Source organism: Aulostomus chinensis, chromosome 10, assembly GCF_037954235.1.
Source record: "Aulostomus chinensis isolate RoL2024-O1b breed Wild chromosome 10, RoL_Achi_v1.0, whole genome shotgun sequence".
Lineage (NCBI taxonomy): Eukaryota > Metazoa > Chordata > Actinopteri > Syngnathiformes > Aulostomidae > Aulostomus > Aulostomus chinensis.
The window spans coordinates 14,682,014-14,704,891 of record NC_141329.1 but is presented as its reverse complement, the minus strand read 5'-3'; the positions used below and the strand labels follow the sequence as shown (position 1 = coordinate 14,704,891).

The following is a 22,878-nucleotide window of genomic DNA, read 5'->3' as shown; positions in this document are numbered from 1 at the left end:
ATCAACAGCAAGTGGATAGAGGACAGGGTGAGGGGAAAGGTTCACCGCTCACAGACAGGTCGTCATCACTGTATTTGACAGGTCATGCACCAGACAAGAACACACACACACACACACACACACATGCCACTGCAATGAAGAGACGCTTGCTGCTAAGGAAACAACTGGCTCAAGAGACCGAACATATTAAAAAAGGGACGCCACGAATGGAGACCGTGGCCAAAAGAAACTAAAGAGGAGGTAGAGGACTGAGCCAGCCATGCAATAGACTGTCGCCTCAGTCCAATCCCCATAAACTACCTAACCAAAACCCACCTACTGAACCACAAAAGCGAAAAACAGGACTAGTAACAATCCCCACTCAAACTAAAACAACAAAGACCCACACGCTAAACATGCTGGTGCCAAAACAAAAAAGAAAGAAATCCAGAGAGAGAACTCCCCAGCCGTCTGCTGCGCTGCGGAGGAGGTTTTGCCTCTCTCTCCCTCCCCCTGCCTCCTCTTAAAACTTCGCTCCTGTTTGAATGACAGCAGGTGGAACCTGTAATGGTATGGGGGGAGCCGAAGAGATAGAGAGAGAGACACACACACACACACACAAATTTGGTACGGATTTGAGATACACCACTATCTAACCCTGATCTTACGTTCTATGTATAAGGTTCTTTATTCAGGTACTTTGATCATGGAGTTAACTGTACCAGATATACTGTTTGTGATGACCATTCTGTTATCTCCTCAGGATCTCTACCATCTGACCTTTCTGCTCAGGCCACAGAGCTGGTAAACTCCCGGAAGGGAAATCTCTCAAAAATAAACTGGCAAAATGCAGTGAGCAAACAGGACTCCCATGGACAAAGGATTACCACACGTTAACATATATGCATAAAAGTTGACCATACCACTTGAGTCCATTTGAGATTTCTGTTACACCTATTCACCATTAATTAGTTGCTTATTAACATGCACACTAGTAACATATTGGCTCTTAATTAGTCATTATTAAGTACTTATTAATGCCTTGTTCTGCATGGCCTTATTATACAACCAGTAAGCCATTTAGAATCTTCCCTCAATAACCTCAGAATTATTGCTTATTAGTACTGAGTAAGGAAGTTGTTGTGTATGAATTATGATCTCAATATGCTTTGTTTAGTATGAACTTAATAAGGTGGTAGTACCCCAAGAATAGTTATTCTCCCTTAATACCACTTAATGAATATGGTCTGTTCTTACATAACAAAATACAAAACTACAAATATTAAGTGTCCAAATAACTCTAAATTAAGTATTTGTTACTTAAAATATGTTCTCCATACTAAAGTGACATCTTGAGCATTACTAATTCACTAATAGTTTAACACTTATTAACCAAAACATGTTCCCTAATCTAAAGTTGCCTTCTTTTCACAACTAGTTAATATATTATAGCACATAACTACTGCAATAAACAAGTGATGGGTTACACCTTTGAAAAACGGATCCATCTATAGGTTCCCTCTCATTCAGTGGTAGAATAACAAAGACAGCACAAGTACAAATACCTCATTTATTAAACCACTGGTTCAGGTTTTCCCAAGGCTGACAACAAATACTGCTCGAACAGGTAATGTGGTCTTCCTGAAATTTCAAACGCTGACAACTGTATGCAAATATGTCATACAGGTACCCTATTGTTGAAAAACCCTGCACAATATAAAGTACAAAAATACAACAAAATGAAATCTAAAAAATATAAAACCTGCACAGCTCAACATGACTTGTCAAAGGTTAGAACAAATGTACTGAACTGTACAAACATTGCACTTCCACAGCCTAAACTTGCTCTATAGAGCAAGTTTAGGCTGTGGAAGTGCAATTATATATAATTACCGCATCAGGTGATTTATTCCCCTGTGCACAAATATTTCACTTTTCTAATACAATAGAACAGAATTTTAACTGAACAAAGAAGCTCACTTAAGTCTTAATATTTCATCGACAAGGGGAGGAGTTGACCTTCGGCCTTCATGTCCTCTATAATGCTCTTCTTCTCAGAGGTTATGTGCGTTGCACACCTCTTAGCAAAGGACTGCAGGGTCTCAGTTGCAGGATCATACTTCAGGGTGTTGAAGGTTACAGGATCCACAATGTTGAGCTCTGCAATTGGAGCAGTCAACTTGATGGTTCCCCGGTCCACCCCATTGATTCTGAAGGCTTCGGTCATGGAATGGACTTTTCTTAAGCTTTTCAAGACCTTTTATATCTGCTGATAACCTCAGCTGGCCCTTTCACTGAAAAATATATAAAACAAAAACAAAGAAGATGAGAAATGAGCACAAACCACGGCTTAAGGTCAGCTGAAATTGCTCAAACTGGTCACTTCTCCTTTGATAAAAGTATGAAGCATATTCTAGGAATTGAAGAATCTGCTCATCTCCTGATGTGATTTCACATACAATATGTGGTTTGGAATCATTTATAAAAATGATACTCTGTAAGATCTGTTTAGTTAGATAATTAGTTTAATTATGTTTAATTCTGAGAGACAAATCTTTCTAGCAATACATTTGATGTTGGATAATAATTAGTGTGAATGCTGCAAAATAAAATGGAGCTTTATTCTTGATGAAAACCATATTTTGGCTTTAGACATTTAATTTTTATTTATCATCAGATTCCTAGTATATTCAGAATCTACAACTGAAGCTCTGTATTTTGCCTCATAATTACTTCAGGACATATTTATAACAGCTCTTCCAACGCTTTTATTAATATTTATTTTTCATGACCACTTGGTGCTAACAGGACAGGTGGTTCAAGTTATGCCACTCTTACCTCTTACATGAGCTTTTCCAGGCACAGCCACATTTGCAGATGCAGGTGGCTGTGTCCGATGTTTCTTCCGTCTTTGGATGACAACATCACTTTCTGAAGACTCACTGATGTCTGGAGAAGATGGAGGAATGACGTCATCTTCATCCATGTTGCCATCATCATCCTCGTTGTCGTCCTCCAAGGTAAATACTTTAGGTTGAACTTTGATCAAATAGAGGATAGATGAGATAAAGATCAGATTGTTATGACAATATATCACACTGTTCATTACAATTACATTATATTTTGCAGATACAAGTTGCCCCCAAATCACTCACATGATCTCTTCTTTTCCATGATTTGCTCATGCAAGAAATTGCGCTCTTCCTCAAGATCCTTTATTATTTTTTCTTGTCATTGGATCCTGGCCTCTAGGAACTCCACTTTAGGAATTGATCCTTAAAAACAAGAGAGCAGGATACAAAAAAGATTGACTTGACAGTATTAAATGAGTGAGACAGAGAGAGAATGGCATGTATGCAACAAAGGTAGTGGACCAGATATGGTGTGTGCCTTAATTTGATTTGTAAGCACACACATCTATACTGACAAAATCTGCCAACAACTTTAATCTCAGGTGGAAAAATCACGCAAAAAATGAAACTCAGTTTAGACAACAAAGATACACTGCTAGAAAATGAGAAATCATTACCTGATCCAATGCTGCTTATGCTGCTGCAACTTGGAGCAGAGCCTTTATCTCCTTTATCTTCAGGACCTACAGAATGGCATAGGTACAACAAAATGTATAAATATAACATATGAATAGATGACTTTAAACATTTAAACACATTTGGACAAGATAATTATTTAAGTAATACAGTTCCTTTAAAGTTAACAAAGAAAAATTTACCATCCAGATAATTTTTGGTCTCCTCTGTCATCGAGTCATCTTTAGGGACATTTTCTTCTTGGCCTTAGGCTGTAAAAATATTTAAAAAGTTAATGTCACTATACCAGCAAAATGTAACTTAATAAGAATCTACACAAGATTCAAAAGCTCTTCTTGTTCAATGACTGCATAGTGCATCATTTCTTTTTCATTATAAAATGTGGTTCATACCAGAGATGGGACCATGTGCAAGTCTTAAGTAAGTCCCAAGTCATTTTTCTTTGGGCAAGTCAAGTCTAAGTCAAGTCCTGCATAGATCGAGTCATGTCACATTATTATTGCAATTTCACCCAGAATCTAATCTAAATAATGTGTAGACAATATATCAGAAGAGAAGAGAAGAGAAGAGAAAATCTACTCTATCTATCATGACAACACCATTCTCAGTCTGCACTCATACCAAATAGTTTTAGATAATAATTTGATATTTCATATTCTATCCCCCTCTCAGTCTCTCTCCAGTGGTCCTTTCAAAATAAATGCATAAAAAGTCCGGGAAAATAAAAAACTGAGCTGATGCCGTGCCGGTGAGAAATTCAGCTGTGGCGTTTTTTTTTGTCCAGTCAAGTCAAAAGTCATCAAAATAGCGACTCGAGTCCAAGTCACGGTGACTGGAGTCCCCATCTCTGGAGTTACGCTGAAGCATTACGCACCTGCACTCAGCTAGCTTAACATTACATTAGCTAATTAGCCTAGACACTGAAGATAAACGGGAGGGTTTAATACTCTTTAACTATGTAAACTGCCCGGGGACAGCTGTTATGATGTGCTTACAAAACTCAGGGACACTTTCAATTAACAGGCTAGCGCTTAACTTACCATTTTTGTTGCACGAATTTTCCTCTTCACTTTCCAAGCTATGAACGAAACGTCAAATACCCACCTTCTCCGGATCTTTAACGTGAGTGGTGGTTTGGACGATTGGATGAGGATGTCACATGACAGTGGAGGAACAGTCAATGATTGGATGAGAGCAACACATCGGAGTAGCACGGCTACGGATTGGTAGATTCTTATGTCAGTCATAACTCTATAAAGTGGGTCACTTTGCGCCTTTTTTGAAGCAGGACTGCTACGTTGAAACCATAGACTGTACGTATATATCAATAGTAAAAAAAAAAAAAAATCGCCATGGTATGAGATAAAAAAAAAGAAATTATGAGAAGAAGATGTTGGGTTACGAATTTTTGAGTCAAATACATTTTAGACAGTGCCCCAAAGAAAACTACAAGTTCACCAGATGGTTAATGAGAGAAGGCCTACTTCGAAAATCAATGAAATGCCCCTCTTGCTCTCATGTTATGAAGTTGAAACGGCCCTACGACAAAAAGGAGGCAGCATGGTGAGTAGAACAACTAGACGTGTGCCGTATTTATTAATTTTCTGTGTGTAAGCATAGGGGAGTGTGCAGCATGCAGCCATCTAAGATCTGCTAGAATTCAGTGCCAAATCCTATGTTTTACGACAATGTTTTTAATACAGAAGCTATGAGTAGTGTGCACATAAGTCATTACAAAGTCACAATACAAATCACACACACAGCTGCAAATTAAAATTTTTAAGTAAGCTTCTATTTGGTAGCTAGAGATAGGGCTGCTCATGTTTCCACAAATGTACAATACCAGAAATGAAAAATGCCTTTTTTTAAACAGTTTTAGATCACATTCCTGGTCATATTGTTCACCTATTTATTATTATTATTCAATCAGCTTGACTTTAAACTTGTACATACACAGGGATGAGAACCCTTTTCGTGCTGTGGCACAGTGATAAGTAGAGTAGACACAGCAAAATTTACTCAAATGTCTAACCCGATTTAAGGTGTAACAGTTGTAGATATTACTTGTCATGTGGGCCTAGAAATGGGACTGTTCTGTTGTGATTTGAGATTGCATGGGGGGAGGGAATCATAAGGGCTACAGAGTACAGTGCACCTTGTACAATCGCAAGCTTAGCTGTTTCAACACCTATACGTAAATATCTATGTCCCCCTCTTCATCTTCATTTATGTTACATTTTTATTGAGTGAAATCAGTACAGTATCATGGGTTTTTATTTTTTATAAATTAACCTTTGGATTTAATCATCAGGATTTGCCGAGATTCCTGTCACAAAGGGAAATCGGTGTCGAGGTCCATCCAAAGTGGCTCCCTATTTGAGAAATCGCACCTTCGACTGCAAACGTGGATGCATTACATCTACAGGTGCATGGTTTCACATTGTATAATAACAAAAGCCATCAATGACAAACTCTAACTCAGACCATAATGTTTTCTTTCAATGTTCTCACTACACTGTTGGTTGGGATGGGTCCTATAAGAGCCAATGCTTACGAGACATGAGTTTATACAGTATATGGGAAGAATTCTGAATATCAGTCAAATTTATTTATTTATTTATTAAGTATGTGTAATTGTATAAGTGCTGGGTTGCAAAAAGTCCAATGTAGTACAAAAGTCTTGTGGATGTTTAGGTTTTAGGTGGTTCCTGAAAATTGTCTCAAAAGAACTTAACTTTTTTAAACAGACACCTCACTGTGCTAATTTACTCAGTATCCATTTTTTGTTTTTTTCTTAAAACTCTTCAAAGATACAGCAGATGTCATTTGTTTTGGGGTTTTATTCCATTCCTCCTCTTATATAGGGAATGTTCTTCATCCCACTTTGCTTTTGAGATTTGTTGTTTCAGGTTAAATACACTCTTATATTCAGACTATGAGTATTTGCTGTGTCTGGGACTGCAAATGAGAAATTATGGTTATAATTATGGTTATAGAAAGACTAATGACAACTTAAGAAATTGGTTTTAACCACCCACTTCTAAATTGTCATTGAAGTATTTATCTGGTTGATCTATTACAGATTTGCCCAAGGCCTTCGACTGAGGCAAGTGGACATGCTGCAGGAAGGAATTACTCGGAGTTCTGCAACTCTGAGTAAGCTTGCAGACAAGCTGCGGAGAGTTTGCAAATCAGGAATGAAAAGAATGAGAAGAAGAGGCAAGCAGACTGTTGGACAAAGAGCAAAGATTGTTATGATAGATGAAAACAAATTTGGCCATAAAAGAAAGTGAAAGTTACACTTATGAGTATTACTTTGATGCCAAATACGTGATTTTGTGTTTAATAACGTGTATTTGATGTTGGTTAAGTCTGTGCTAAACTCAGCTACTGTCAGTAGAGACAATATACATACATTTAATACCTGTTTTTGCCTGAGGTGCTTGGAGGTGTATCTTCTGTATCTCAAACTACTGCATTATGGAATAAGATACATTGAAGTTCATTGATGCAATCGAGGGGAATGTCGGTTTTAAGAAACTACATTATTCCTACACCCCAGAACAGTTCAATATTTGTAAACATGCACCACTACTCCAAAGCTAAAGAGAACTTTTGAATTTTTAACTTATGATTAATTCTCTCCCATTTCCCAACCATTATTGCAGAATCATTGTCTTCGTCTTTTAAAGTATTTGCTCTCGTGAATTTCAGTACAACAGAGGACGGGCAAGCAACAGGAGTTCCTGGGTGTTCGGAATGCTAGGGATTAAGGATGACAGGAGGAGACCCATTCTTAAGATTGTGCGTCACCGTTCAGCCAGGCATCTCTTGCCTCTAATAAAGAAGCACGTTCGTCGTGGAAGCTCCATCATTTCAGATGGGTGGAGGTCTTGCCGCTGTCTTCAGGATGAAGGCTACAATCACCTGACTGTCAACCATCAAGATTTTTTTGTTGACCCTGTTACAGGTGCACATACACAAAACCTGGAGAGATTTTGGGGTATTTGCAAGTCAGCTATCTGGAAACAAAGAGGGAACCGCACACAAAAACTGTTGAGGGATCACTTGGATGTAATTGAGTGGACTTATTGGCGTGGAAACCATCACAGTAACGGAACACTTGGAATGCTTTTGCATGACATTAGGAAAAAATATCCAGTATGAAACCTGTCTGAAATGTAGATAAAGATATCAAGTTGATGTTTATACTACCACTCAAAAGTTTTGACACTCTAAATGTACTGTTACCTCTGAGAAAAGGCTATTATCATGGACATGAAGGCCAGTTCAGTACATTTGTTCTAACCTTTGACAAGTCATGTTGAGCTGTGCAGGTTTTATATTTTTTAGATTTCATTTTGTTGTATTTTTGTACTTTATATTGTGCAGTGTTTTTCAACTATAGAGTACCTGTATGACATATTTGCATACAGTTGTCAGCGTTTGGAATTTCAGGAAGACCACATTACCTGTTCGAGCAGTATTTGTTGTCAGCCTTGGGAAAACCTGAACAAGTGGTTTAATAAATGAGGTATTTGTACTTGTGCTGTCTTTGTTATTCTCCCACTGAATGAGAGGGAACCTATAGATAGATCAGTTTTTCAAAGGTGTAACCCATCACTTGTTTATTGCAGTAGTTATGTGCTATAACATATTAACTAGTTGTGAAAAGGAGGCAACTTTAGATTAGGGAACATGTTTTGGTTAATAAGTGTTTAACTATTAGTGAATTAGTAATGCTCAAGATGTCACTTTAGTATGGAGAACATATTTTAAGTAACAAATACTTAATTTAGAGTTATTTGGACACTATTAATATTTGTAGTTTTGTATTTTGTTATGTAAGAACAGACCATATTCATTAAGTGGTATTAAGGGAGAATAACTATTCTTGGGGTACTACCACCTTATTAAGTTCGTACTAAACAAAGCATATTGAGATCATAATTCATACACAACAACTTCCTTACTCAGTACTAATAAGCAATAATTCTGAGGTTATTGAGGGAAGACTCTTAATGGCTTACTGGTTGTATAATAAGGCCATGCAGAACAAGGCATTAATAAGTACTTAATAATGACTAATTAAGAGCCAATATGTTACTAGTGTGCATGTTAATAAGCAAATAATTAATGGTGAGTAGGTGTACCTTAAAATAAAGTGATAGTGAGATTTCATTTAGTAGACCCCCAGCTCTGGGGTCAGACACCCTACCTAAACCTCTTCCTTCTACAGCACTGTGTGATGATCAAATACCGTAGAGTTATCCTATACTCTCTCAAGTTTCTGCTCAGGTGAAAGCCATCCAACCACATCCTGCTGACATAACTCTCCATGACATTAAACCTGGGAACTGGATCATTGTGAAGGATCACACGAGAAAACACTGGAAACAACAAAGGTGGCAGGGCCCCTATCAGGTTCTCCTATTGACCCACACGGCAGTGAAGGTGGCTGAAGGAGCGACACGGATTCACGCCAGCCACTGCAAGCTGATTCCTGAACCCAAAGACTACTTTGACCCTGCTTTGGATCATCCACTGGCATAAACGGAGGAGACTTCCCTTGCTAGACACAAAGTGAGACTGTATTGACTCAGAGACGTGAGTGTGAGCCTAGCATAGTTCACAATTGAGCAGTTCTCAGTTTCTGATTTACAGGAGATTTTTTCATGGTGTCAGCCAACAAAGCAAACCCTGTTGGCTTCCACTGTGAGAAATCGTGGGAGAACTAGCAACTGGAGTATTATTGGTGATGGATTTTTAAAAAAAAAAAAGAGTTGGATTCTTACAGAAGGGTCCTGTTCTAGAATCCACATAGCAGGAGGCTGATACTAGGATAATACTTGATACCTTTTACAGAGTCTAGAATGAAGGCATGGATAGAATTTTAATCCAAGCCAATGACTCTGATATTGTGATGCTACTTCGGTGCAACACACAAGAGATCTACCAGGGTTGTGGGTAAGAACCGCCCAGAAGGCATACAGTACCTAACCTGTGAGCAAGACAATCTTGTGCATTGCTGCAATTGAAGGCTGCTGGGGAAATAGTTCTAATGCAAAAAGGCAATTTCATGCTACATATAGGTGCTGCTGCCAGGGACTGGCAAGGAATGTGGAAACTGCAACACCTGTAGGTAGTAAAAGCAACAGTGACTCAGAAAATGATAAGAAAAATATACTAAAAACAACTACAATGCCATTATTAAGCAAAAATGTGTTTGAACACTGGGCATTTATTTTCAGTTATGGACACAGTTATATTGTGTTTATAACTGCAATCCTGTCTAATGTTCTATTTTTGGCCAAGTGGAGGATTATTTGTGTTCCACTTCTGTTGACTTGGGGTCATTTCAGCCGATACATCAATGGCAAACATCAATTTATAGTTTATAGTTTGTCTGTGAAAACATTTTTGTGGAGTCTGTAAACTAGCCATCAACTTCTGAGCCGTAGCCGCCCATTCTTGTGTTAACTGTTCTAGCATAGTTAGCATGCGTCTTGGGTCAGGGTTAAGATTTAGGTTTAGGGTTTAGGTTTAGGTATAGGGTTAGGGTTAGTGACAACGAATATTGTATTTTTTGAAAAACCACTACAGTTTCTTGGCACATCAGGCATACATCCCTTGACTGGACTTCAGTGAAAAAATATTTCATTGTCCACTCTTTATAACACACTCAGCACTCACTGTCTACTTTTATATTCTTCGGTCCGCTCGTTTTTATAGAAGGACCCAAAGTGCAAAGCGAAATAGTGAAGTAGAGAGTAATACTCCACACTCCAACTGTTCCTCCCACGGTCCAAAGACATGCAAGAGGGGACTAGGCTAATTGAATACTCTAAATTGATTGTAGGTGTGGCTGTAAGAGCGAATGGTTGTCTGTCTATATGTGTTGGCCCTGCGATGGACTGGTGATCCGTCCATGGTGTACCCTGCCTCTCACCCAAAGCTGGGATAGGCTCCAGCCCCCCTGCTACCCTTAAAAGGATAAGCAGCAGAAAACAGATGGATGGATGGATTTTTCCTGTTTACTTTACTGTGACAGACCTCCAAAGTGACTGTGCATCCTTCTCTGATCACATTGACACTGATTGCATTATCAAGCATGTGCATTTTCGAAAGGCTGCTGGTAATTTGATGCATAATCTGGCAAACTCCTCAATTTCTCTTTAAAACTTACATCCTCTGAAAATACAATTTCACCACTCTTTACCCAATAAAATCATGTAAACATGAATACTTCTTTCTCAGAAAAATAATGCTATTCTCAAGCCCATATTAGGGCTTTGGTGACAATACCTTGGTGACCTACATTAGTCTTAAAATTATTTCTTTCGCTCAAAGTGGCCAAAGTGTAGCATTATCAGTGTCAGCCACATTATTATCACTTTATATTAAATAATAATAAAAATATAAGGTAATATTAATCATGTTCATCAGTATCTGATTGAAGACAAAAGAACTAGCTGAGCAACACCCCAAACATGCCGCTTATCACAAAGTTTGTCTGAAACTGTGACGTCACCTACCAAGGCTATATCAACACCAGGACCCCAGAAGCTCACCCTCTTCTGATGTGGACCCTTGTTTCGGACAGCAAACCCATCGTTGATAGAAGAGCCTGCGCGTTAAAGACACACAGTACAGCCTGGCCCGAGACCATGGAGTGACCCTCTCACCCAAATGTGAAACGTGGAAGCCAACAAAGCCCTACCCAGAAGAAGGAGGATAACCAGGACCTTGCTTCTTTACAGCCGATCCCTAATTCCCCATTGTGAGCCAAAATTGGATGCCTCGCCAGAGATTAGCAATCCCACCGGGAAGACATGGTAGCCACTGAGAGCCGCTCACGGAACCCACCTCACTGCACAAAGGGCACTGAGGATGGACCAAACTCATTGCTTCCCCTGCACAAGAGTAAGAGGCTTGTAGCTCTGGGCAGATTTTAATTATTAGAGTGTTTTGAACTGTTTGCTTTGTTGTTATACACATCCACTGCTGTTAACAATACAGTCTGTTGTTTATTTTAACAAAACTGCTTGTCTATTGTTTGTGTTGTTGTTACACCTGTTTGCTTATGTCATCACACTCAAGTAAACTGTGATTTGATCCATCAACGGCGGCTCAAACTTGTGCTGCTTTGCACTCACGGACAAGATCAGTACTTGCTGTGTTAGTTAAATGTCCAGACTCATGCCGCTCATCAGCTGAGCCAAGTGAGTTTCTGTGTAACAGAGAGAAACGATGCTCCTCAACCACGATCAGCAGAGAACTGCTGCTGAATATCTCTACCTCTTCCTTCCTCCAAAGCACGGATTCACACGCAATCTCACACACACGTACACACATCATATAGTTTAAATCTCCCACTCAGTTGTTCACCTTTCTTCCAGTCATGTGTTACTGCTGAGCCGCTATTACACTCTGCAGTCCTCCTTTCAGCTGACCCTAGGTCAGGGGTCGGCAACACGCGTCTCCAGAGCTGCATGCGGCTCTTTAGCGCCCCCATTGTGGCTCCTTGGTGCCTCTTCAAAAATGTATGAAAATGGAAAAAAAAACATGGGGGTAATATATATATATATATATATATATATATATATATATATATAATAGGGTTTCTGTATGGGGACAAAAATTCTTAATGTTTTCCAATGTAAAAATGTGCATAAAAAATATTAAATATTAAATTTGATCTGTCAACCAAGATATGCGTCATATCCTGCGACGCATGTTTCAGCACGGCGCAGTGGCAGGCAGGTGGCTGTTGTAAACAAACCAGCGTGTCATGGACCATGGATAAAGGGAAAAGGAAAGATAGCTGATGAGAACAGAGGATTCAAGGAAGAATGGACCGAATTATTTGCTTTCATCGCCAACGCAGAAGGATTGCCGGCATGTTTGCTTTGTAATGAGAAGTTGTCAAATTACAAAAAGAGTAATTTGGAGAGACATTTCCAGGGAAAGCATCCTAAATTTGCGGCCAACTACCCAGTTGGGAGTGAGAGAAAAAGTGCCATTGCAGTTCTTCTGGAGAAATTAGAGGAGCGCAAAGATAGATTTAAGAAGAAGTGGATTGCATCTCCAAACTCCACTACTGCTGCAAGTTGTGTTGCGACCCAAGAGATAATAAAGCGTGAAAAGCCGTTCACAGATGATTACATGAAGGATTCATTCATCAAAACATCAGAGCACCTATTTTCAGACTACAAAAACAAAACCGAGATAATGCAGAAGATAAAAGACATGACTCAAAGACGGTGAAAGAAAGAGCCATTAAAATGGCAGGCGACATCACTGAACGGCAAATCAAGGACATAAATTCAGCTGCAGCATACTCAATTGCCCGTGATGAATCTTGTGATGTAATGGACATCGAACAGACAGCGCTGCTGTGCAGGTACGTGAACTCTGATGGGCCGCAAGAAGAAATGGTAGAATTAATACCACTGAAAGGACAGACACGGGGGGAGGATATCTGTGAGGCTGTGCTGAAGTGTTTAAATGAAAAAGGAATAAACACCAACCACCTTATTTCAGTGGCTACAGATGGAGCTTATTTAATCATGAATGCTCATTATTTATTTCTAACCTTAATAGTAGGCTAATATAGCTGATATACACTTACAGCCTGTTTTGCCTTCATTATAAGGCTTATGGCTTTGAATTTTTTGCGGCTCCAGAAAGATTTGGTTTTTGTTTTTTTGCTCCAATTTGGCTCTTTGAACATTTTGGGTTAGGTTTTGCCCTAGGTGATGTGCCATCTTGCCATCTTGCTCTGCCTCCCCTCAGGAGCGAACACACACACACACACACACACACACACACACACACACACACACACAGATATTCTGTTGGTAGTTGTAGCCTATAATAGGATTTGTCAGAGAGAATTGATATCAATTGAAGATTGACTTTACTGATGTTAATAAATCTTGTTGTATTTTAAAGAAAAGTTGTCCTTGTGTTTTTACATGTACAGTATATTGTGATTTGGTTATTGGTCTGGATTTTTTGGTGGTGCCCCGTTTTATTATTAATTTTGATTAATAATTTTTTTTAGAACAATTAATAAGCATCAAAGATTATTATTATTATTAATTATAACTAATAACAAAATTTCACTCTTGCACTGCACAACAATGTGTAAAATACTTAAAGCAGTATTTTCAGCAAATGCAATTTAAATAAAATTTTAAAAATAATAATCAAACTTTTTGTTATTTAATCTTGAAATATCAAGGTAAGTGTAAATTTTTTTAATTTGAAATGTATTTTATGATCATTTGGAGTTTATCCATTCAGGTTTATGGGAACGGGCATAAAATTACAGTTAATTTCAGATCTGTTTGATCTCTGATCCTTTTCATTTTGAGAGCATGGTGGAGAAAACACACCCAGTTTTCTGGGTTCAGATGTGTCATTTGTTACAATAATAGAGAAATAAGAGCAAAACAGGAAAAAATAAATGTCAGCTAATGTGCAAAATGTCTTTGGTTTTTGTCTCGCTGTACAAGTGTGTAATACTTGTGTGCATGTGAGCTGTGAACTGCGTGCTTACCTGGGAATTGGAAGCAGTTGTCCCAGGATCCCTGTGGTGATGGGATGGGAGGGGGGGTGTTTATACTCGGGGGGGTGCTCTGCTGGCAGTGTGCTGGAGAAGAAGATGTGGACGAGCTGGCTGATGAGGGGTTACTGCTGGAGTCAGGCTGGATAAAAGTGGCAGGAGGCGCCAACAAATGAATGTGTGCGCACACACACACACACACACACACACACACACACACACACACACACTGACTACAAATAACAGCTTAGCATGTTAGGGTTTCAATTTTCGTTTCTTTTAATTTCCTAGAGAATATGGCCTGAACACAGGGTTCACACAGAGATGAGGAACCTGCTTAGTGGTGGTCCTGTTAGCCTCTGTAGGTCAAACAGAGACACCTGTCTTAAGCTGGTTGCATGATTAGTTAAAAAGTTCTTCAGCATAACATCTGATTTAATCAACTACAGACATTGAGGTGAAAATATAATTTAATAACTGATGGAAAACCATTTTCCAAAAACAGCTAATTTTGCTTTTCTGACCATTTCTCATTACTGTAGAGGCATGGCAGATCATGTTTTGATTGACATCTGTCTCAGGCTGCCTACATCAAACAATCCCTTATAATGGGAACATTCACACTCATATTTTGTGCAAAACAGAATTCAAATAGTCCAGCCCTGAATGTTTAAGCAGCATTTTTTTCTCAAATACCATGAGTAATGTTTGGGTTCAGTAAGGGCAGGATGCAGTAGAAGCCCTGTTTGCAATGTAAGCTAATGCTCTTTTCTCATTGACTACAACTGGAAAGTAAACAAATTATTCCTTCAACAGTGGTTGTGCAGCCAAAGATGGCAAAAACCACCATTATTAGGGGGAGTGAGAATCAGTCACATAACTGTAATATGTAATGACATCTGAGCATGTGTAATTCAAGCCTAATATCCTGACTGTTTACTGACTGATTTTTCAGAACTCTCAAATGCTCTATATTACACATATGAAACCCTAGGTATGTAGAGGGATATTTGAATGTGGATTTCAATTAAAAAAGAAAGGTTAAAAAAGAACACAGGACAGATCAGAATGAAAACACAAAAAAAGTACCAACCCTTTTGGTTATCGCCTTTGGCAAAGTGCAAAATTGCAGTGGGATCTCTGCCGTGTGATCAATACGATTATTGATATCTGAAGGCACTGATTCTGCCCTACGCATCCTTGGCACTGCAAGGCAGATAGAAACAGAATCCATTAGACCTTTTTAATGACCAAGCAGATAGGATACAAACATTAAATTAGTATCTCTTACATGTCAGAAATTGTATGCGACATGAGGGGGCATCTTTGGTACATTTGTTGTGGCACTTTAATCTGTAAAGAGGAGGATATGAATATATGAGGAAACGAATGGCCATGATTTATTAGGTAATAGCAATATTCAATCAAATCTGATGAGGTGAGTTATATTCATACTCTTACTTGCAGTGTTTACACTTGACACCAAACATCATGCTCTTGCAACATACTTGGCACACCCGGGAGAGCCAGGATTTGGTTGAAAACCTATAAGAACAAAAATATCATGCAAATCCCTTCCATCTACTATGGTTGATTTCTGTGCACAGCATTGCTTAGGCATATAAGATTCAGGGGCAGTGTTACATAAATGTTTGTGTGATTCTTGTGTACATTAGTTTATTTGCACCTTAGGAGAGATCTCATGCTGCCTCTTACAGAGATGAATGATAAAATGACAGTATACTTAACTTGATTTGTTGATATACAATAGACAAAGACAGAAACTTTCATGTGAGGAGGGCTGCTTCTATGTCAATGAGAAATCCATCCATCCATCCATTTTCTATATCGCTTATCCTTTAAGGGTCATGGGGGGGTGCTATCCCAGCTGACGGACAGGTCACAAGTCCATCTCAGGGCCATCAGGAGCGTTTAGGGGCTTAGTATCTTGCTCAAGGGTACTTCAGGATGGTCATTGGGGGAAGTGAGGATCTAACCAGCAACCCTTCGGTTGCAATGAGAAATTGATTATTTAAATTAATAATTTCTGCTGTAGTCAGCCAAGACATACTGAGAGGAAACTTCAGTGCCTCTGTGGTGTTTGATCCTGATGTTACCCCCTGCTCAGAGGTTGATGAGCCAGTTCCATTCATTCAACAGGTCAGAGGCTTCCAGTGAAGCCTTGTTTGAGCTGGCAGTGAAGAGACTTGCCTGGCCTCTCAATTCCTATAGTCCAGACTGCTGCCCCACTCACTCTGATAGTGGCAGCCAGCAGAAAAGCCCCAGGGACACTACAACCAACCCCTGTTGTAGAAGCTCTCCTCTTTTCAAAATGAGCACTTAATCCTTTATCTTTAATTCAGAATTCCAACCCTAGAGCATCATTGCACACAATAATACTTTTTCATGACATTTAAAAAAATATTCAATTTATATGTTGAAAATCAAGATCAAGTTAAGTTACCATATATGTTTCAATTAAATTAAATTCAAAGGACATTATTTATCCATTAGGAACTTTGTTTGTGCAGAGCATCAGTGCGTATATAGTTCACATGCCCAGCAACACAGTATGCATTCAAGACAGACCAACAGTTAACCATCAATTTATAGTCAAAAGAAAAGAAAGCTTGCCAGCACACTAAATACATGATGAATAGGAAATGGTAAAAACAATTGTTAAAAATAGGTGATAAATAAATAAATAAATGAAAGCATCCATGGTCAAGTTAAAAAAAAAGTGTGTTGTAAACAACCATGTACTGTACATACATAAAAAAAACAGACATCCATGAGCCATGTACTTCATGTACGTACAAACCCATAAACACACGTCAGGCATTCATAAGCCGGATGGATAAGGGTATAAAGCTTGACTTGGCTCTCTTCGGCCTGAATGCAAGTGACCTGTATCTCTGTCCTGAAGGTAGCAGACTGTAGTGGCTGTGCAGTGTGTGAGTGATATCTGAAGCTATGTGTGTACCTTTAAGTTTAACCCTTCTGTTGTAGATGTTGGTGAGTGATTCCTGCTCCAGTCCAATTATCTTACTGCTCAGTGTTATTTTGTTTAGTAAGTTGCGATGGATGTTGGATAGTGAACCAAACCAGGCTGATATGTTGAAGGTGATTATGGATTCAATGAAGCATTTGTAAAAAGCTGTGAGAACTGACTGGTGAACCTGGAGTCTGCGAAGCTTCCTCAAGAAGAAGAGACGCTGCTGACATTTGGAGAATATTGTTTCAGTGTTTGATTGGAAGGTGAGTCTGTGATCAGTTAATGTCCCGAGGTATTTTTATGACTCAACTCTCTCTATTAGTTGGTTGTTGACTGAGAGAGGGGGAATGATGGTGGGCTTACTGCGGAAGTCGACAACCACTTCCTTCGTTTTAGAGGAGTTGAGATCCAGGCTGTTCTGCATGCACCACTCCACAAAAATGTTTCACTCAGACTGTAGTTGTCCTGGTGTGTTTGTAGTGTCCATGATTACAGTGACATCAGAATATTTAATGTATGTTATGTCTGGGTTAGTGCTCCTACACTCATCCGTGTACAGAGTGAACAAGACAAGTGAGATTACAGAGACCTGTGGGGCTCCTATGGAGACAGACTTGTATGAGCTGAGGTGATCATTGACTCTGACCTTCTGTTGTCTATCGGTCAGGAAAGACAGGATCCAGAGAATCAGGTGCGGGTTGACATCCATCTGAAGTAGCTTACGTCCCATCAGGTGAGGTTGCACCGTGTTGAAGGCGCTCGAGAAGTCCACAAACACCAGTCGGGTGAATGACTTGGGCTTCTCGAGATGAGCATAAGCACCATGCAGCAGTGTCAGTACAACATCATCCACACCCCTGTGATGTTTGTATGCAAACTGAAGGGGGTCAACTTGCATACTGACCTCCTCCTGAAGCTGGGAAAGAACAAGCCTTTCAAGGCCTTTCATTACGAGAGATGTTAATGCTACTGGACGACAGTCATTATTGCAGGTGGGATTGTTCTTTTTGACTACTGGACAGATTATGGAGGATTTCCAGAGAGACGGGATTGAATGTTCGGGAGCGGTTGAAGAGATGGCAAAAAACGCCAGCCAGCTGGCTACAGCAGGACTTCAGCAGCCGCCCACAAATCCGGTCAGGTCCTGGTGCCTTGTTTGGTTTTGTCCTCTTTAGCATGAGCTCAACCTCTACCTGTTGCAGCTCAAGGTCAACTTGGGTGGGTGTCACTGAGGTGAGCTCAGCTATAAGCTGCTTCCTCTCCTGTGAGTAGTCAGACTGGTCAAATCTGCAGTACAATTGATTAAGGTCCTCTGCCAGGTTGACGGGTCTCTTGTCCCTTTATTTAATGATGCTGACTTATTAGGGAGGCCAGTCAGTGTTTTAACACCTCGCCAGGCATCCCTGGCATCGCTTACCTTAAAATGTTTCTTGACCCTCTCTTAGCTGCTTTTATTTCTTTATTCAGCCTGTTTTGGATGAGTTTAGACTCAATTCTGTTTCCTGAGTTGAATGCTATTTTCTTCTCGTTTGGAGTTTTTTCAGGGCTTTTGTGATCCAGGGCTTGTTGTTGGAAAACACCTGTACAGTCTTTGTGGGGATAATCATTTCCTCACAGAAGGTGATGTAGTTAGTGACTACCTCAGTGGCTTCCTCAAGGCTGCTCCCATCAGTGAGCACATCCCAATCTGTACATTGCAAGCAGTCCTGAAGAGTCTCAACCGCATCCACATCCCACCTTTCCACCAACTTCTTGGTCATGCCTTCTCTCTGCAGTTTAGTGCGATAGGAAGGGATCAGATTAACAGCATTATGGTCTGCAGTACTAATAGGTGTTTTTTTTTTGTTTGCTTTATATGCGTTCTTTATATTTCCGTAACAGAGGTTGATTGTTTTGTCACCTCTGGTGGCGCATGTAACATACTGTTGGTAAGTTGGAAGAATCTTATATAGCATGCAGCCATTGAACTCCCCTAAGATGAGAACAGGGGAGTCCGGGGATTCACTCTCAATCTGATGGACACACAAGCAGCAATAGCCTCTGACGTGCGTGTGACGTTGCCAGAGGGAGGGATGTAAACAAGAACTAGGGCCAGCTGACCAAACTCCCAGGGAAGATACTTGGGTCTGAATGACACTGCCAGCATTTCCAAATCAGGTGTACAGCAAGAGTCTTTCACATCAGCAGTTCTGCCCCAGTCCAATATGTTTCCTTTTCCAACTAGGGCAACACATTTTCTTTTTTTTTTTTAAACCTGTCCTTTTTCAGCAGCTGGGGCAAGCAGTATAAATGTTTGTGTTGCCTTGTTGTACTGAAGCAGTTTTACTCTGCAAAGTAGGAATCTGATAAACTCCTCCTCTCGCCATCTGTGTCTTAATTTATTTGAAATGGAATTGGTTCATTGATAAAGCTACCGGACTGAGGCTCAGGAGTCGATAGAAAGAGAGAACAGGGACAGAATAGGGAAAATGGGCAGGGGGGGCACAGAAACAGTAACAACAAAAACAACAGAAACAACAATCACAACAGAAAAAAGAAAAACATTGAGACACAAGACTGTTGCTGATGTGGGGGACCAGAACAACATGCCCACGGTCCAGGATAGAAGGCAGGTCAGGACCAAGCCACCAGGGCACCCAGAAACCCCCCGAACACGGTCCTAGGCAAGGGGCCAGACAAAGAACAGTTCAACAATTCCCACATGGAAATAAAAGCAAGGAATTTGTGTACCCAGCCCACAGGGGCACCAGGGCCCCACCCTGGAGCCAGGCCCAGGGTAGGGGCTCGATGGCAAGTGCCTGGTGGCCGGGCCTTGGTTCATGGGGCCCAGCCAGGCCTAGCCCGAAAAGGAGACATGAATTCATACTCCCATGGACCCACCACCCATAGGAGGAACTGGAAGGGTCCAGTGCATTGGGGCTTGGGTAGCAGTCCAAGGAAGGGGCCTTGGCTGTCTGATCCCCAGGCATGAAAACTGGCTTTTGGGACATGGAATGTCACCTCTCTGTTGGGGAAGGACCCGGAGCTGGTGGAAGAGGTTGAGAGTTACTGGCTAGATATAGTCGGCCTCACCTTGATACATAGCTCCAGGTCCGGAACCCAAGACCTTGAGAGGGCTTGGACTCTCTCTTTCGCTGGAGTTGTTCCGGGTGAGAGGCGGAGGGCTGGGGCGGGCTTTTTGATTGCCCCTAGACGGAAAAGAGTGGTTTGCCCACTCCAGGTCGGGGGGGAGGTCCTACCTCAGGTGGAGGAGTTTAAGTATCTCGGGGTCTTGTTCACAAGGGAGGGTAGGATGGAGCAGGAGATTGACAGGTGGATTGGGGCGGCATCTGCAGTGATGCAGGTGCTAAACCAGTCCGTTGTGGTGAAGAGGGAGCTTAGCCAATGGGCAAGGCTCTCAATTTACCGGTCAATCAACGTTCCAACCCTCACCTATGGTCATGAGTTCTGGGTAATCACCGAAAGAATGAAATCACGAATACAAGCGGCCGAAAAAAGTTTCCTCCGCAGGGTGGCTCGGCTCTCCCTCAGAGATAGGGTGAGAAGCTCAGTTATTCAGGAGGTGCTAAGAGTGGAGCCGCTGCTCAGTTGAAGTGGTTCGGGCATCTGGTGAGGATGCCTCCTGGACACCTCCCTTGGGAGGTGTTCCAGGCATACCCAACTGGGAGGAGACCCCGAGGCCGACCCAGGACACGCTGGAGGGATTATATCTCTCGGCTGGCCTGGGAACGCCTCAGGATTCCCCCAGAAGAGCTGGTGGCAGTGGCTGGGGAGAGGCTTCCTTGCTGAGGCTGCTGCCATGACCCGGACCAACCGGATAAAGCAGAGGACGATGACAATGACAACGGCTTAACCCCTCCTTTCACAACACCTAAAGCATCAAGCTGCTGTTTAGCAGCCCCATTAAAGTTAGCAGGTAGTTTTCCAACCCATCCCTCTACTGCTTGTGCACCTCCTTCCAAGCCTTCGGCTTTCTCTTTTACCAAAGTCACAACGTCATCTTTCAGTTGTACTTCATCCGCTCAATATCATGTTTACTCTTTCCATGACCACACTGCATTCAGTGTTCAGCTGGAGAATCTTAGGTGCTTTTAGTACAGAGGCAATTATAGAAGGTGTGGCAGGCCACGTCTCACTGTTTTTACTGTTTTATTTCAATGCATTTATTTATTTACTGTTTGCTATTCTGTAATTTATATAAACTTGTTTTTACTTTTAGCAACCCCCCCAGCCTGAACCAAAGAGCATTTGTAAATAAGAACTTGTTCTTATTTGCTTGCCTGGGTAAATTAAGGGGCGGCATGGTGGTGCAGTGGTTAGCACTGTTTCCTCACAGCAAGCAGGTTCCGGGTTCGAGTCCCGGCTCGGGCACGGGATCTTTCTGTGTGGAGTTTGCATGTTCTCCCTGTGCCTGCATGGGTTCTCTCCTGGCTTCCTCCCACAGTCCAAAGACATGCAAATGTGGACTACGCTAATTGAATACTCTAAATTGACCGAAGGTATGACTGTGAGTGTAAATGGTTGTCTGTCTATATGTGTTGGCCCTGCGATGGACTGGCGACCTGTCCAGGGTGAACCCCGCCTCTTGCCCGAAAGCCACTGGGATAGGCTCCAGCCCCTTAACAGGATAAGCGGAAGAAAATGGATGGATGGATGGATGGTGACCTAGAGGACACAGGTATGCGGTGAAGAGGACTGGTCCAAGCACAGACCCTTGTGGAACACCATAACTGATTACAGTGGTTTCAGAGGGATTATTATTAGTGAGTACGAACTGAGATCTAGTAAATATGACCTAAACATATTTAGTGCAGTTCCTTGAATGCCAATGACATGCTCCAGTCCCTGAAGAATGATATGGTGGTCAATGGTATCAAAAGCTGCATTAAGATCTAATTAGACCAGCACAGAGATGAGTCCCTCATATGATGCCAGAAGGAGGTCATTGGTAACTTTGACTGGTGCTGTTTCTGTGCTATGACTATAGTCAGCTATAACCTGACTAGAAATCCTCTAATCAGCTGTTGCTGTGGAGAAAGTCATAGGTATGACTGTGAATGTGAATGGTTGTCTGTCTATATATGTTAGCCCTGGGATGGACTGCTAACCCATCCAGGGTGTACCGTGCCTCTCACCCGAAGGCCGCTGGGATAGGCTTTAGCCCCACACCCTTTTTTAGCAATGTTACCTCCTCTGACATCAGAGGGTTCTGAAGTCTGACAGAACACTGTTGATACAAAAGCAAATATCGGTTGGATGAACTTGTTTTGATCAAATAACTTATTTAGGCTACCGATATGCTCAAACATTGTGCCATGGGCACAAGCAATCGTGGCAAACATTACTAGGAGAGGTTTAGAGGAGGTGTAAGATTTATTCCTTTCCCCAAACCTAAATCCAACCTTGATAAATGTTTGCTGTGGATAAAACTGCATGGACGTCCACAAAACTAACTGAGTCCTTCCAAGTTTGACAGGCACACCTATGTCTGCTCCAAGGTAAGCTAAGTTAATTGGTTTCATGAACCTTAAAACAATAGTATGCTGTTGTAAGTCAGATGATCAGTGGTTTAATATATAATAGTAAAGCCCAGCCAGTAAATGTTAACTTCAGTTAGCTAGCATCTTAGTGTTCTGTTGTGCTTTGTTCTAAGTTCCCTGCAAAATGTGCTTTTGTTTTGATTCTGCGTCATGTGTGCTTTGTTTTGACAGGCCCACATGTGCTGCTGTGTTGTGGCTGTGCCCTGCCCAGTCCTTTGTTCATTTTCCTGCCATTTTTGTAAGCAC

General features: G+C 41.0%; 1 protein-coding gene and 2 long non-coding RNA genes across 8 annotated transcripts in view; 1 reads left to right on the top strand and 2 right to left on the bottom strand.

Annotated features, from left to right (window-relative positions):
• Positions 1 to 22,878, bottom strand: part of LOC147254489 (kinase suppressor of Ras 1-like) — a 116,582-nt gene that overhangs the window by 55,999 nt on the left and 37,705 nt on the right. For 5 of the 6 annotated variants that reach the window (XM_086216136.1, XM_086216138.1, XM_086216135.1 and 2 more), the window contains 4 exons: positions 15,559 to 15,642; positions 15,389 to 15,450; positions 15,191 to 15,303; positions 14,092 to 14,239 (listed from right to left, as the gene is read on the bottom strand). In XM_086216136.1, the coding sequence (XP_086072262.1) occupies positions 14,092 to 14,239; positions 15,191 to 15,303; positions 15,389 to 15,450; positions 15,559 to 15,642 (407 nt within the window). Of the gene's footprint in view, positions 1 to 14,091; positions 14,240 to 15,190; positions 15,304 to 15,388; positions 15,451 to 15,558; positions 15,643 to 18,732; positions 18,862 to 22,878 lie in introns of all 6 variants that reach the window. The other variant, XM_086216139.1, reaches the window with a different exon arrangement.
• On the bottom strand, positions 1,542 to 4,661 carry LOC147254491 (uncharacterized). The gene is made up of 6 exons (XR_015118166.1): positions 4,568 to 4,661; positions 3,710 to 3,778; positions 3,509 to 3,574; positions 3,135 to 3,254; positions 2,818 to 3,018; positions 1,542 to 2,273 (listed from the first exon to the last, which is right to left on the bottom strand). It is a non-coding gene; the product is annotated as an uncharacterized LOC147254491 (long non-coding RNA).
• Positions 4,790 to 8,058, top strand: LOC147254490 (uncharacterized). Its single transcript, XR_015118167.1, has 4 exons — positions 4,790 to 5,090; positions 5,839 to 5,952; positions 6,610 to 6,746; positions 7,242 to 8,058. It is a non-coding gene; the product is annotated as an uncharacterized LOC147254490 (long non-coding RNA).